This window comes from Haemaphysalis longicornis, unplaced genomic scaffold, assembly GCF_048455015.1.
Source record: "Haemaphysalis longicornis isolate Haplotype H1 unplaced genomic scaffold, Haemaphysalis longicornis Haplotype H1 scaffold_4, whole genome shotgun sequence".
NCBI lineage: Eukaryota > Metazoa > Arthropoda > Arachnida > Ixodida > Ixodidae > Haemaphysalis > Haemaphysalis longicornis.
This window is the reverse complement of record NW_027526361.1, coordinates 17,224,578-17,239,981: the sequence shown is the minus strand read 5'-3', so window position 1 is coordinate 17,239,981 and position 15,404 is coordinate 17,224,578. Positions and strand designations below refer to the sequence as shown.

Below are 15,404 nucleotides of genomic sequence, written 5' to 3'. Positions count from 1 at the left end.
CGTTGACGACGACGAAACTGGCGCAGTACTCCGGCGTCCGGGATGCTTGATCTGCCCTCCTGAGCGTCGTTGAAAATACTAACCGATTCTTATTATAATTTGCATTATTTACTCTCATTCTCTCTAAATTTATGAGTTATTACTTTCGAGATTTGTAAATCCAAATTGTTCTCCAATCCTGTAAAATTATCTTTATACAGTGCCCTGTAATAAGATAAGATTTTTTTTTCTTTTCAGACCTCTGATGTTTGGCCGGTACCCTGATTGAGTATGTGTCATGCGCTTAGGAACAACAACAACCACAGCAGCACCAACAACATCAACAACAACTCCGGCGTCTTGCGCGTGACCAAGAACGCAACGACGCTGAACAACGACGACGACAGAACATTACGCGCGATTTTGTTATCGTCGCCGTGTTATTTTGGCATCTAAAATAATCCAGGTAACATCCTAATCTGGCCGATGCTCCGAGGCAACCAACAAACCGTGAAATAGGGAGCGCTTGTTCTTGGAACCCGTTGCTATATAGCACTTCTGAACTCGCTGTGCGGTTCTTAAGATTTGACAGCCATCCAACACCAACAGAACCGCAATAAAGGCGCGTCTGCGATACGCGACAAAATACTCTCGCAGACATCATTCGCATTAGAGTGCGCGAGTTCCGCTCCATCAATTATCCTACATTCATTAATTACCCTGGATTGAAAGGGCTAAGAAGCCGGTAAACTTTGCGGCATCGGCTAGCCGGGAGGTGACATCAGGCGACTGTCCCCAAATTTTTGCCTCGAAATTCGCCAGATAGCAAAACGTGCGAAGCTCTCCGATAAAGCAAATCTTTTTTGAGTGTGTGCTGTAGGAAATTACAAGTGCGTTGAACCACTTTACGTTAAATTTTTCAAGACATGTTAGATAGACCATTTCATAAACCATAGGCCGCTCTCAATCTAACATTCCTCTACATCAAACATTGATCTACGGCGGCTACATATCACGACCTGACTCTGAACCAAACTCGAACATCGCTATGGGACTCGGGGGAGTGCTTCCACTGAACCGGACATTGCCCCTGTGACGTAGCTGAAAATTTGTAAAGTAATCCACTTACTTTCGAGTTACTAAACGCGCTGGAGCACTCACGTGCGAGGACGTCGTCCCCATTAATTTTATATTAACGCTCGCAAACAGCCGCCCCAGGGAGCGTCCGCATTTTATTTCATGATGCGTGCCGACGTTGGCATCAGAAATATTTAGCCTCAATGTCGGTTACGAAATGGACGCTGAGTGTGGACGTGGGGCCCGTACACCGGGGGACGTGCGGAGATAAAACGCCGGGCTCGAAGGGAAGACGCCTGGGGACGCTAAAGAATTTATCTCTCCAAAGTGTAGCAACGTTTGCGAGCCTTCGCCAACCAGGGGAGATTTGCGCAATATACAGCACCCTAATGTTTAGTTTGAGCCGCCGAAGATCGACGCTTGCAAACTCTAGCTTTTGTGTACGCCATTTTGATCTTGTGAATTGTGCACCGCGACCGGCGTGATAGCTTATCGGGCAAGATATATGTGACGGAACTAGTTTTGCGGGACGAGAAAATGCGACAGGGGGAAGTAAGTCTAAGTAACGGTACAAACGATCAGGTGAGCGGAGTAATTTTTATTTGTTCAGAAATATAAACGTTGGTTTTCGCGGAAGCAAGAGAGCCACCTGTAAATGCTTTGCGAGTGCAGGAGGTGCGCCGCCATTACCTGCGCCTGACTACGCAGCATGACTCGCACCCTTTAGTTTCCCGCCGTCAACAGCGTTCAGCGTCAAAGGTTCATCAGGCCATCTTTGGTGATGTCATGGCCCTCCCCCCTGTGTCTCAATGGCAACACAGCACTGGGTTGCCTCCATGGGCTGTTCCCTGCATTGACACCAATGCCCCGGGATGCCCAAAAAATTATCTATATCTACAGTAGCAGCAAAGCAAATGACGCTAAATTACATGCATGAATGTTATGCTGATTATGTGCATATATACACCGATGGATCGTCGACAACCTCCTCGTCGTCGTCAGCTTTCACAATACCGAGCCTCCACATCGATAAGGGGGTCAAGCTCTCACACCCCACATCGTCGACGGCTGCAAAGCTTTACGCAATTTATCTTGCAGTCAAATTTATCGCTACCATGACTTCACCGACTAAATGGGCACTTCTCTCAGAATCAAAAGCGGCTCTTCAAGCCCTAAATCCAATTGCGGCTTACAGTCAGCACAATCTCTTGGCAAGACACATGTGTGATGTGATGGCAATTGAAATAGGAAAAACTCAGAGAAAAACATTTCAGTGGATTCATGGGCACATTGCAATAAGTGGAAATTCACGAACTGACCAACTAGCAGCAACCGCTCATTCAAATTCCACGTGTAGCGCCGTGCCTTTTACCAGAGGTGATGTGAAAAATTATTTGAAGAAACTAAGGACATACATTACTTTGGAAACCAGGTTGACCGATAAATACCGTTCATCACTGTTACACCAAGTGGACCCGTACCTTTCATACCCGTGTGCGTCTCATCTCGGTCGTTCGGTCGACACGTTATTACATCGCCTTCGTGTTGACGTGGCCTACACCAAGAAATTCCTCTACCGTATTCGATTTGCTGATGACACCTGCTGTGCTTGTGGACACCAAACTGAAGATGTGCATCATGTCCTGCTTGAGTGCCCTCTATATGCGACCGAGCGGAAAAAATTAAGTGACAAGCGTAGCCTGCTATCTCGGACACCCCTATCTTTACCGAAACTGTTGGGTCCGTGGGACAATGTACGCAACCAAACCAAATCCTTTCTTGCCTTAAGAGAGTTTTTTTCAAGTGACGAAGATGTGCGAACACTATTAAATGCGTACACATTCCTCTGAATGGGTGTGGAAACACACAAGGGTGTATGTATATTGGCGAAAGTATCTGTGTCGCATCGTGGATATTTTGTATTGTTTGTATATATATATATATATATATATATATATATATAGGTTTTTTTCTTTTTACTATATTCCGCTGCTGTCTCAATGTACTTAATCTAACCTTGTGGTTCCTTAGGGCAAGTATTGTACCTTTTGTATACTCCAATGCCTGGAGTAGCCAGCTCCTGTTTGGGTTGGAGCTAAACTCTCCAATAAAAAATTCTCTCTCTCTCTCTCTCTCTCTCTCTCTCTCTCTCTCTCTCTCTCTCTCTCTCTCTCTCTCTCTCTCTCTCTCTCTCTCTCTCTCTCTCTCTCTCTCTCTCTCTCTCTCTCTCTCTCTCTCTCTCAACGTTTCGTGAACGAAAAACTGGAGGTTATGGATAGAAACGCAAGGGGCCTGAAAGGGAACAAAAAAAAAATGCGGAACAAATTACCGAAGGACTGAATCTAATTTTACAAAGTACTGAACGCATACTACAGCAGCATACGAATCTGAATATGTGCGATATCGCAGAAATGCACGCAGGTTCGAATACGCGAAATAAGAAGGTTTTATCAGTTATATTGGAGTCGGTGTACGCAGGCTGCGCATACCCAATTTAAGCAGTTGGCAGAAGAAAAGGTTCACCAAACCGTCTCGATATATGTGTAGCCTGTGTTCAGTACGTGGACTACTAAGAGAAAAAACGACCAAGAGCGGCATTTTGGAAAGAGAATAGTGTTTTATAAGCAGAACGTAGAGAAACGGGGCAAACAGTATCCACATGGAGTAGCTAAACAACTGGCAATTATTATTTGCCGTCATAAATATTGTATCAATAACCCCAAACATTAAAGGAAGAGCTATTAGAGGCAGTCACCAAGTTTGTTCTCAAAAAAGCATCTTTAAACTTGCAACACAAAAATAAAACAACTTAAAGACCTGTTGAATTAAAATAAAAATGGCGAACATGCGTTAAGCTGACCATTACATATTGAACTTCGAGATTTCGTATTCATGTACTTAGCCCAGCATAGCAAAAGCAGCCGAGCTGAGCTTTCCACAGACGAGGTACACCGTTCGGCACCACTGCTTATGGCTGCCGCTAGCTACGCGAACTTGTAAACCATTATTCTTGTGAATATAATTCAATTTCGGATTTGGCGAGACGGGAGATAGCGTTAACACAGTCCTCCCCCCCCCCCCCCCCTTCCACCCCTACCAAAAAAATGAATGAGAACATCAAAGGACTCTGACGGACTAGTTGGTCTGACATGATGGAAATAAAATTGCGCTACATTTAGCTCACGTAGCGTACATGGGGCTTGCCTTCACCAGAGTGCAGTTACATGATGTAGCTGCCACAAACATTTGGAACACATTTGTTATATAGCTTTGCGGAAAACTGTGAGAAGGAGAGGAAGATGTTTCGGAAAGTGAGAGTATGCATACGGTCGTGCTGTGCCAACACCACCTAGACTATAAAGCCGAAATTCTCTTTTGCGCGACGCGGCCTACGTCATCGGGCTGGGGCGGGCTTCATGGCAGAGCACAGGGTCGTCTTCCCTACAAAGCCCAAATACTTTTCTGCTGGCGTCGCCTGAAAACTTTCCCGGGGGTCCTGCCACCCATTTCACTGTCCCCCGTCCCGGCACAGGTGGTGTTGGCTATGCCCGTGGTACAACTACAAAAAAAAAAAAAAAAAAAAGAACGAGAGAGAGAGAAAGGGGAGTTGAATTGACAAGGCAGCTCTCAAGATTGCACGACGACACGGCAACGCTCGTGGTGTGGGCTGCAAGTTCGGGCACCGTTGAAGCGTGGACAATTGAGGTTTCAAAAAGAAGCGAAATGTACACAGTAGGTAATCAGAGGGTGGGGAGGCGGGTTCGGACGAATTCATACAGGCATAAAGGAAGACTGCAATTTTTGTATGCCCTCCCCGGATGGCAATTGAGAATAGATACGGCGCACAAAAGAGCATTGCACAGCAACCGAACAGGATGTAGGGAAGCACTGCATGTGGCCTGCACCCGCATGCACCTGGGAAGTGCACGTACAGCTCAGGACAATACGGTTTCAAAATAAAAGATAAATGTAGGCAAAGGGGTAATCGCTGGAACGGGAGTCAGGTGTGGAGGGATACAAACAGGTAACAAAGGAAGATCGCAATTTGTGTGCGCCCTCCCTGACGGATGGGAGAAAAATAGATAAAGTGCACAAATCATAAAGGGTTAAATGCTGCAAAGTGGTGGGAGAACGTGGCCTCCTTCCCAAGGCGAAATCGCATTGTCGAGCCGGATTAGGCTAATAAACCTACTGCACTTGGTGGCAACGCACGAATGGGCGACTGGACAATGAAAGAGTGAAAGCGTTTCGTGGTGAAAAGAGTTTGTGCGAATTCCGATGGGAAACTCAAGGGTAGGAAATAATGAACAAAGTGACAAAAATAATGAGGTCGCCCATTTTATTCGAGGGATAAGCACGTTAGTTTTCCGTAACTTTCATTGATACCAAGCGTCGCTGACCTAAACAAATAAGGTTCCCGAACCTCGCGCTCGTGGTGGATTTTAAAAGCGGATTCCAAAATTTTTGCTCTAAGGTGTTCAAATGCATAACCGGGACCGTTAACACGTCTTGACAGAGGCAAATAAGGACAAGTTTTTGCATGAGAGCGGTGATTATTGAACCGCATTCGAAAGGGCGTCCCATTTCAGTTCGGCCGATATATTATTGCCTACAAATATTGCCTACAAATATTGTTGACAACAAATATTACATTAGAGGAGTCACAGTTAAAGTTACCTTTATATTTACCTAATAGTCTGGGATAGAAGCAGACGCTGTCTACTTCAAAAAATCGCGCGCGTTGGTACGAGGCGCCACGGCTTGAGACGTGCTGCCATCTATCAAAAATTTGTGCAAGCTGAAACAATAGTAACACGCTTTAAGTGGTTATTGACCGTCAAAATCCAGACTGCAAACGTATTACTAATTATTTTTTTACTTCGCGTACTTTTTAAGGCTTATTTTGTGAATTTAACATATTTAAGACGGTGGTGGCCATTTTGTATCGGTAACATCAACCCCGAGAAAAGTCGAGCCCCCCCTTGCATCAGCTGCCGCGTCGGACCAATGCCCAGCTGCGGCCGTGGACACACCTCCCTGTACGTTCGCTTACGTGATATGGCGAAAGACATTGCACTGACGTAGAAGCTACACGTGACGGCTTGCATTCAGCGCATTCAGCTGGTAATCTGCCGTGCTGCTGCCAAGCGAGCCAAGCAGACGCGGGCGACACACAACCGCGGCGCTTTGCTTGCAGTGAGCCTTAGCTTGCACAGGTCTCGCTCCGAATGCGAGGAATCATCCGTGGTGGAGTTCTTTGACGGCTGCTGTAGACCTAGGGCGACATGAAGATCACGACGCGGCTGCTCAAGGACATCGGGAAGATGTTGGACAAATATTCCCGGTTCCATCCGTCGCCGCTCTCCATAAAGCAATTCATCGATTTCGGTGAGTGGCCGTTTATCATTACCTCGCGGCGCTCGATCTTTTTCTGTCTTCTTGGGTAACCTGCTTCGCTGAGCAGCGGCTCCTCGGCAATGTGCCGAGGTAACACGCTTGACACCCGGCCCCTCATCGTACCAGCAGCTGCCGTGCTCCGTGTGTTTAAGCGCTTGTCAGTGAGCGTTCAGGCCTTCACCAGTCTGTTTGTGTCCATTCCCGAAGCCACCGGTTTATTGGCGAGGATGGTGAATAGCCCGTGTGGTTGCCCAAACGGTCGCAACATCGTGGGAGTGTTTTTGTTTTGCCCGAGGCCGCGCTGCCGACTCTTCCGGTTCGTGGACGCATCGGTGGTTAGGTATGCCTGCTGTCCCGACGCGAGTGGGCCCGCAAGCGATCATTTATTGCTTTTGTGTTGGCATTGCCGACGATTGCTGCCCTCTGTTATTTAGGACACTGAAGAAGGCGGCCGTGACGAGGGCCACTCGTGGCGATCTGACGCAACACGTAATGTAATCGCTCTGGAAAGGAAGTCGGCGGCAGTGGGAACAAAAACAAGCGCTCTTTCGACGTGACAGGCTGCCGGCGACTGAAGTCGAGAGCGTGCCGCTACAGTTAACCGGGCACTTGGCACGCTGGCGAAATTTTCTTGATTTTTTTCGGGCTCGCTTTCTTTCGCATTTAGGTGTAGTGTGAGCTTGTGAAACGAGTTTGAGCTGATTATTGCATGTGTATCCACTTGCTTGTCACAAACCTGCGGCGGGAGAAGACGCTGGAGGCGAAGCCGCGATGGTCGAAACTTTTTTAGCGCTGATCGATCGACGTGCTTCACGTGTTCACGCTAGGACGTGGCAGCATTGGGTGAATATAGAAGTCTAGGAAATATGAAATGGCGCTTTTGTTTGTCGAAGTCCTCGTCTCTAATTATTGTGTACCTTGTTCCCGGAATGAAAAAAACAAAATCGTAAAAGCTTAATCGCAAGGTGTTGCTGTTTGTTATGAGTAGTCGGGACAGGGAAAGGCATGTATCAGGGTCACCCTTTCCTCATTCTGTCTTCTTAGTTGTGTCCGAAATGCAGCCTGCACTGCTTAGTGGCTTCCCGCCTTGGTTGTGTTTATCAATATGGACATGCACGGCACTTGTCGTACCTCAGTACTGTTTTGGCGGTAACCTGCCTTTTCTTTTGTAAGCATCAGTACATTCTCTCTCCCTCTCTCTCTCTCTCGCTCTCTTTGCGTGTGTGTGTGTGTAATCGATGGCATATGGGAGACTTCCGTCGAAACACGGGGCAGATCATCCGGTTACAACCGGCTGGCTGGCAGCTCTCGACCTGCATTCAGATACCGTCCGCTGCCTGCACATTATCAAGCACAAAAATGTTGACTTTAGAGCGGCAGCTGTATGCATTTTGACAAACCTGGCAGGTTAAAGCGGCAATCAGAAAATGAGCAGCTAAATTGCAAAAGAATACGTGAAACTGTGACGCTGCGGCAGCCCGTGCTGATAGGTTAAGCAAACGCTGAGACCGACTGTACGAGTCATGATTGCTGAGGAAATGTTAAGATGAACGTCGGTCGGTCAACTAGTACATATAATTTATGTGGTTGCTTGCTAAAGAACACGCAAACATACATTGTGTTTTGCTATACTAGAGGATAGATAACTTTGATATGTTGTGCGTGCCTCCCAAAACTATTTGATTGATTAATTGTAGGGTTTAACGCGCCGACGCAGCGCAGGCGATGAGACGCGCCGTATTGGAGGGCTCCGAATTAATTTTGACCGCCTGGGGATCTTTAACGTGCGCCGAAATCTCGTACACACGGGCGTTTTTGCTTTTCGCCTCCATCAGAAAAGCGGCCGCCGTGGCCTGGAATCGAACCCGCGTCCTCGTGCTGTCAAAACTATTTGTAAACGATTCATGAATGATTAATGTCTCTGGCTGTGCTTGCCCGTAGTGTAAAGAAAACGCAATGAAAACGTGCCCCCCCCCCCCCCTTCTCTTGTTTGCACCTCGCTCCCTTAGAGGAAGAAATGTAGGAGGCAGAGAAAAAAGAAGGGCACCCCGGTTAATGCAGCAATGCCAGTTTTATTTTGTCAGTGGAACCACACATGTGACCTCTGAAGCCTCAAGGCCTAGCAAATGAAACATCACGAGACATGTTGAAGTTGCGTGAATCGGCAGATCAAATGATATTGGCAGAATACATCGCATCAAACCATGCAGCATATGGTCGCAGCAAAACTTCCTTGACGGAAATTGAGGGAGTTCTTGCCTGCCTCTGATGCGCATGAGCTTCGCCCACTGAAGGCGTTGAAGGGCGCTCTACGTGGGCGACCTGTTGCGTATATTTCTCAACTCTGAACTTGCCGAGGCCTCTTTGAGAAGATAAGGTAACGAACTGCGTTAACGCGGTGATTTGGGCTAGTAGGTGCACGATCACGATGAGAATGGTGGCCGGACGTTGGAAGACGGGGCTATAGAGCACAGGACCGTCTTCTAATACGTGGTGCGTTGTCACCTTATACAGATGAACATTTCGCCGGCATTGCGCGCCTTTCACCCCTTCACCTCTTTTACCCCTTTCACAACCGCAAGGAGCCTCTTCAAACCGCGTTCGTAATCGTTATCCCTGACGGCACTGGCCTTCGCCTCAATATAAAGTAGCTTCGCTGTCCCTGGACTTCGCTGTTCCTTGAACGCGAGCTGCCCGTACGTTTGGATAAGATAGCCGGTGGAGCCCGAGCGCCGACTGGTACTTCGACCGAACCCTTTTTTTTTTCCTTTCGCAGAGAGTGAGAGCGGCACGTGCTTGGAAATATACCTTTCAGGCGACCTGTTGCCCTCTTTGGTCACTGCGATGTTCTTGGAGGAAGTTGGGTGGGGCTTGTGTTATATTTTACCCGTTTTAATCACACCCGCGATCTTTCTAAGCTCCGATCCCCTCTTTAGCCAAGATAATGTTTCAAAAAGTTGGACTTGCGCGGCGCCTTTCACTTGTTCAGAAAAGAAAAATGCGCTTAGCATTGAGGAAATGCAGTATTAAAGTGGCCATGAAGACAAAATACAAGTTTGTTTTATTCGAAAGGTTTGGCGCTTTTTCGCTTTTCCGGCAGCGAGCGATGTTTTATTCACTGAGAAAAACAATTCAAGCCAAAGTTTCGATTCTCCTGTTGCATCGTGTTTCGTGACGTCAACAATGACGTATCCAGGGAAGGCACCTAAAACCAAATGAACTGAAACAAACTTGCATTTCGTCTTCATGGCCCCTTTCAAGGGGGGAGGTATCAGGTATGAAGGAAAGCTAGACGCCAATCATCTCGCGATCCAGAGACGGTGCTTTTTTTATGGGGACATACCACGGCGCTTTCTCATATAAAGTTATGAGAGCTCAGATATGGCCACCGTGTGAAAGTCTTCCTCCCAGTGTTTTCAGAGCGCAGGTATTGTGTCATCGGTCATAACTGCAATTTTGTGTCTGCGACATTCCCCCAACTCCGTGTACTGCAGCCCAGCTCTCTCACTTTCTCTCTCTCGCGTTCTCCCTACATTTGCCTGGCCCGTTGTCTCCACTGTTTCGCCATCGCCACAGGGCACTGTCGTACGATTAGCCGGGCCCGTTGTGCCTGGAATCAGTCCAGGCGAGGTGCTTGGCCTAAGGCGCCGCTATCTCAGTCGTTGTTAAGTGTTACAAGCCTGCATATTCAACGCACACTTGCCGAGCAAGGCCCGCCCTCTTCGAAGCAACCCGCAATCTGAAGGGGGCTCATTTCAAGGTCATCTAAACTAACCCAGGTTGCTTCGGTTGGCGCCTGACAACACCCCCCCCCCCCCTCTCTCTCTCCTATCCACAATCGTTCTTTTCCACCCTGAAAAATGGGGTAAAAAAAGCACTAATGCACCCCTGCCTCGAAGCGTTCACCTGGTGGTTCTCATCGTATTCGCTGTGATTCAGGAAAATTAACTAGAGCGGAAAGTTGGGCAAGTTGGTACCGGGATAACTTATGCATACTTCCAGCGTAAAAAAAGGCGAGTATACAAGATGAGGATGCGGGTGGGACAGACACTGTTCCGTGCGTATTCTCTTCTCATGTTCTAGTTTTTTTTTAAACTGGTCAATATGTACAACTTATGATCCAGGAAGGAAACGCTTCTTAGAGCGTAAACTGCGTTTGGGCGGCAAACCTCCCGCAAGAGAGGTCAGTTTGTCCATCACCGCCGACGGCAAAGCTGTTACAGTACTACTAATATATTGGTTTGTACATCAAAATGGGTGACCACTTTGTCATTTCAATCGCGTTATGACCTCTGAGATGCACCGTACATGGGCGTTTTTTGGCGCGCGTTATAAAAGGTAACCACAAAAACCCGCGACAACGGTACGCTCCTCCACGAGAGTGAATTATTTATCATACAGAAAGAACATCGCTTCAAGTTGCCGCAGCTCGTCAGTATGTTGTTCCGGAAATTAAATGAGGGATGGCAAAACGTAGAGTTGAAAATAATGGCGGCGCTGTCGTATTTGCCGGTGTCAGAGTATAGCCCTCATAGCGCGGGAAACTGCTGCGTTAAGCGAACTGCTTATTTTTGCCGGGGGAAAGGCATACTCAGCGTGAACGTAATAGCTGAACTCCTTTCCATCCTAGAGCAGTTCCTAAACCAAAACGAAAATTGGGTTTAAGAAATGTCATATGACATTTCTTAAACCCAATTTCGCGAGCTCCGGCATGAATTTTGCGCGCTCCGGCATTTGGTTGGCGCAGTTTCGTATTTGAATGCGATATCGCATTCAAATACGAAACTGCGTTAACCAAATGCCGGAGCGCGCAAAATTCATGGGGTCGGGCCCGCCGACGCCTGAGCGTCGAAAAAGAGTACGTTCGCAGGCGATCTATTTTTTCCGGCCCGTCGGGCGTGTTTTGCACACGCGCGCTGGTCGAAACTGGACGCATCGGGTGTTAACCGGGTAATCAGGGCGGCACTGGCTCCGTCAGCTTAATATGCCGGAAGACCGCGCCTTTGAGTGGTCGTTATCGGCGGGTCGTGAGCCGTCTGGAAGGTCGCACGCGTCAGCGCTTGCTCGATAAGGCGCCGTCCGTGGTCTGCCGGCAGCACCTTTTAGATAAACAGCGGGGCTTATCATGGGGGTGCAGCGTCCTTATACCTAGCGGCTTTGCTCTCACCGTGTTCTCCCAGCAAAGGAAGCACCTCGTATTACCTCAAGAAAAAGCGCAAAACGCTATTGCGGCTATCCAGTAGTTTGGTTTTGTGCTTAATTAAATCGCAGACACGCATGGCACCCACAAATGGACTTTCGGGTTGTCGATGAACGATGTACGACACTACGGCTTCTGTCTCTGTGCATAGCCTTTGTAGATAACGAAAAAAAAAAAATGGTTTGATTCTACATAAACCACCGGGTGGCAGTAATGGAAACATTGAGAGACCATGGAGTACCGGAGGCCTACAAATAGCTTTTCGGAGTAGAAGTACCCAGCTATAATGTACCAAGATTTTTGAAGAGTAATGGTGTTACTCGAACAAGACAGGGCATAATGCTTCCAGTACTGTAGAGTAGTGGCCAGTGTTTTTTTTTTGTTAATCAGATTAAATTAACTGTAATTAATAACCCACTGGGGAAGTACTCTCCTAATCATGAATGTGCCAATGAGGCACTTTTAGCGACCAACTAATTGCGTACTCATTTATCTCAACTAATAAAGAAGCCCCGCGAAATATGAAAAATACCACGTGTGCTTTATTATTTATTTATTTATTTATTTATTTATTTATTTATTTATTTATTTATTTATTTATTATTAAAGCGAAGCTGTTGTAGGTGCGTCCGCCGGAAAGGTTTGTGACGAAGTCGTCTTCCGTGTAGACAGGAATAGAAAAACAGCTTACCCATTCTCCTCTATCCCCACCTTAGTAACATGCCATTTTGCACCTCGTTAAGGAGAGGGGGTTGAGTACCCACTCAAGGAGAAAGGGAGAACGACGTTAGTGAGGAGTGATATGGCCGTCACAACCCCTCACGATTTTCCCGCTGAATCATTGCCGTTTCGCGATAAAATTACGGGTCACCTTCTCCAGACCGTCATACGACCAAAATGTGCGCCCACTCTTATTCTTTCCTTGACCCCAATACTGGGCAAAATAGAGCTTTTTTTTTTTTACTCTACTCTTTGCTTCCAACGCTGATATGCACCGAGCGGCTGCAGTATCGCATCTGGCCATCGTCTCGTCGCGCGTCGCGAATTCTCCGGCGAGATAGTAGTGGCCGGCATCCGATTACATGGGGCTCCCCTCTCGCGCGCGCACCGCCTCCCGCGTGCGGGAGTAAATTTGGCGCGGAAGTTTTTTTCCGAGGCGCCGCGTGGAAACCTCCCGTCTGGGCCAACGTCTGGGAACCGCCGGGTGAAAAGACGGGAGCGGCCTTCGCAGGATCGAGGCACGGGGAAAGTTGGCAGTGGTAACGTTGATAATCAGCGTAGTGTCGCGTGCCTTCACGGCCAGAGCCCTGGACGTCGCAGGCGCCCTTTGGGCTTCCGCCACCCTCCCTACCCTGAACCTCAATCTTAAATAAAGTGGCGCTACTACTTCTTCTGGCAGATACAGCGGCTTCCAGGGCATTGTTGTAAACAAACAAACAAAAAAGGCAAATTACGACCCACTGCCGAGAACTTGCGACGAAACAGCTGCTCTTTAGTAGTCTATAACAGCGTCGAAGTGTTGCCAGCATTCTCATTCGAGAAGCTGTGAACTTTAACTTTTACTAGTTTTCACTCCACAGCTTTTGTTTCTGTATTTCATGGGGGGGGGGGGGGGGGGGGGGTAGTGGCACTTGTGGAACTTGGAGAAGTGCAGCAAGTTTAAATGGGGGATGTTGACGCACCGAAGCAAAGCGGGGTCATCCAGAGGAGCGCTGAGTGTGCGGCGTTTAACTAACAACCTGTTAGTTTTTCTTACGGGCTCCCACCATCGTGTTGGCGAGCGTGCCCAGTTCTTTCCTCTTTCGTTTCTCTTCCTTTCCTTCGACACATGAGAGAAGATGATGCAGCAGCGCTGGAATCTGCGTTCTCCCAAACGTCACGACGCAGTTTTACGATATGCGTAACATAACGTTGCTGTCGGGAGCGCTGGCTTCCAGGGTCGCGTCGCTATGTTCTGTTGCATGACTCAAGTTTTTGTCTTCGTGGTATCTCTCTCTCTCTCTCTCTCTCTCTCTCTCTCTCTCTCTCTCTCTCTCTCTCTCTCTCTCTCTCTCTCTCTCTCTCTCTCTCTCTCTCTCTCTCTCTGTGTGTGTGTGTGTGTGTGTGTGTGTGTGTGTGTGTGTGTGTGATATATATATGTATAGCTGGGTGTAAAGTTAACTATATGATTGAGTAGTAACAGTGAAAAACAACATTTATTCTCACGTTTCGACCGGGAACCAGTCTTTTTCAAAGATCGGTTCCCGGTCGCAACGTTAGAATAAATATGATTTGGCTGTGACTACTCAATCGTGTATATATATATATATATATAATATTAGAGTAAGCCTGTGTGTGTATTGACAACAAGCGTCGTTCAGAAACAGAAAAAGTAGGCCAGCAGGTGTAAATTTGCCTCGCCATGGGGCGGGAACGAACTGGGCAATGGGGAAGAATAGACCTAGAAAAGAGAGAGAGAGGTACACATGGGGGAAGCTACAAAGTTACATTTTAAAGTCGCGACCCGTCAATATTAAAGTTTTAATTAATTGAGGACTTTAACAAAATAAAAGATGTGCATGTGTCGTGAAAATGAACGAACCCGTGAATGAATCAACAGCTTGTCGCACTCATAGCTGCTAAAACTAGTGTGCGGGATGGCGCGCGCGTTTACCCGGAGTGCTAATTAATTAGGTGCTCCCGTTGTTTTCCTACTAAACTAGGGCGTAGGCTGATTGCAGAAGTCATTAGGTTCTACAATTCCCGCGGTGTTTATGTAACTGCAGCACCTCTTTTCACCGTCTGACCTTCTACGCGAGTGGAATACGCGGAAAATGCCGGCGCGTTGCGATAACCACCGCTCCGGCTCTCCTCGTTCTGACAGGCAGCAGCCGAAGCCGCTGTAATCATCAAAAACAAGACAGAACAAACAAACCCCGAGCGAGGCGGCGGCTGCACTGCTGATTTCCTACCCCGTCTTGCTGCCGCGTCCGTGTTTCCTCGTTCCTTGCGGCGTATTGCAGGCGTAAGACAGGGCTGGCTTTGGTTTCGTAGAAGTGCCGTGCGGGAAACTAAGCGCATCGTGTACCGCGACTCCGATACGTTTGTGTATAGGTTAATTGCACCGCGGAAACGAGTGCAGTGTATCGATCACGTACAGCCGGTAAAAGGCTTGTCTATAACACAGCGTTCGTACTCTCAGCCCTATCGTGCCCCGCCGGAGGGGGTTTGGATAAAAATACTGCGGAATTCTGAAGTCTTAGCCCTTCGATTTTGCCTGCGACATGTTTGGAACGAGTATGTTTCGGCAGTTTTCGGATGTAGCTGGTTGAAGTTGAAATCGCTGTTATAGACAAGCGTTTTACCGGCTGTACTCATTATGGGCATACGTGCCGGGACACTTGAAACCTCCTCTGTGATCACTGACACGTAGGCATGGTGTTTCACATTCGAAGAAGGCAACGCCGTGAGCTGCGCCGCGTTGGTGCGCGCTGACCTGCTTCCGAACCTCTATTTGCGAACGGTGCACTGTCGGCGCGTCAAGTATTATCGCTTCCCTATGTTAGAACCGGCGACGTCGGCACGTCGGATCACGTCGCCTGTGGTGCAGCGCTGCGTTGTAAAATATTCCGAGAAAGTTGTGTAGGTGCCTATAATGATATACAGTCGAGCCCGCTTATAATGAACACACCGGGAAATTGAAATCAGTTCTTTATATCCGCATTTCGCTATATCAGGACACAAAATCTATGTATACAAATGGTAACGGGAA

At 47.8% G+C, this 15,404-nt stretch overlaps 1 protein-coding gene across 1 annotated transcript in view; it reads left to right on the top strand.

Annotated features, from left to right (window-relative positions):
- The first annotated feature begins 6,043 nt into the window (after window positions 1-6,043).
- Pdk (pyruvate dehydrogenase kinase) overlaps window positions 6,044-15,404 on the top strand; it is a 48,523-nt gene continuing 39,162 nt past the window's right edge. Inside the window, exon 1 of the mRNA XM_077706077.1 lies at window positions 6,044-6,444. Within this exon, the coding sequence (XP_077562203.1) occupies window positions 6,342-6,444 (103 nt within the window). The 5' untranslated portion in view covers window positions 6,044-6,341. The remainder of the gene's footprint in view (window positions 6,445-15,404) is intronic.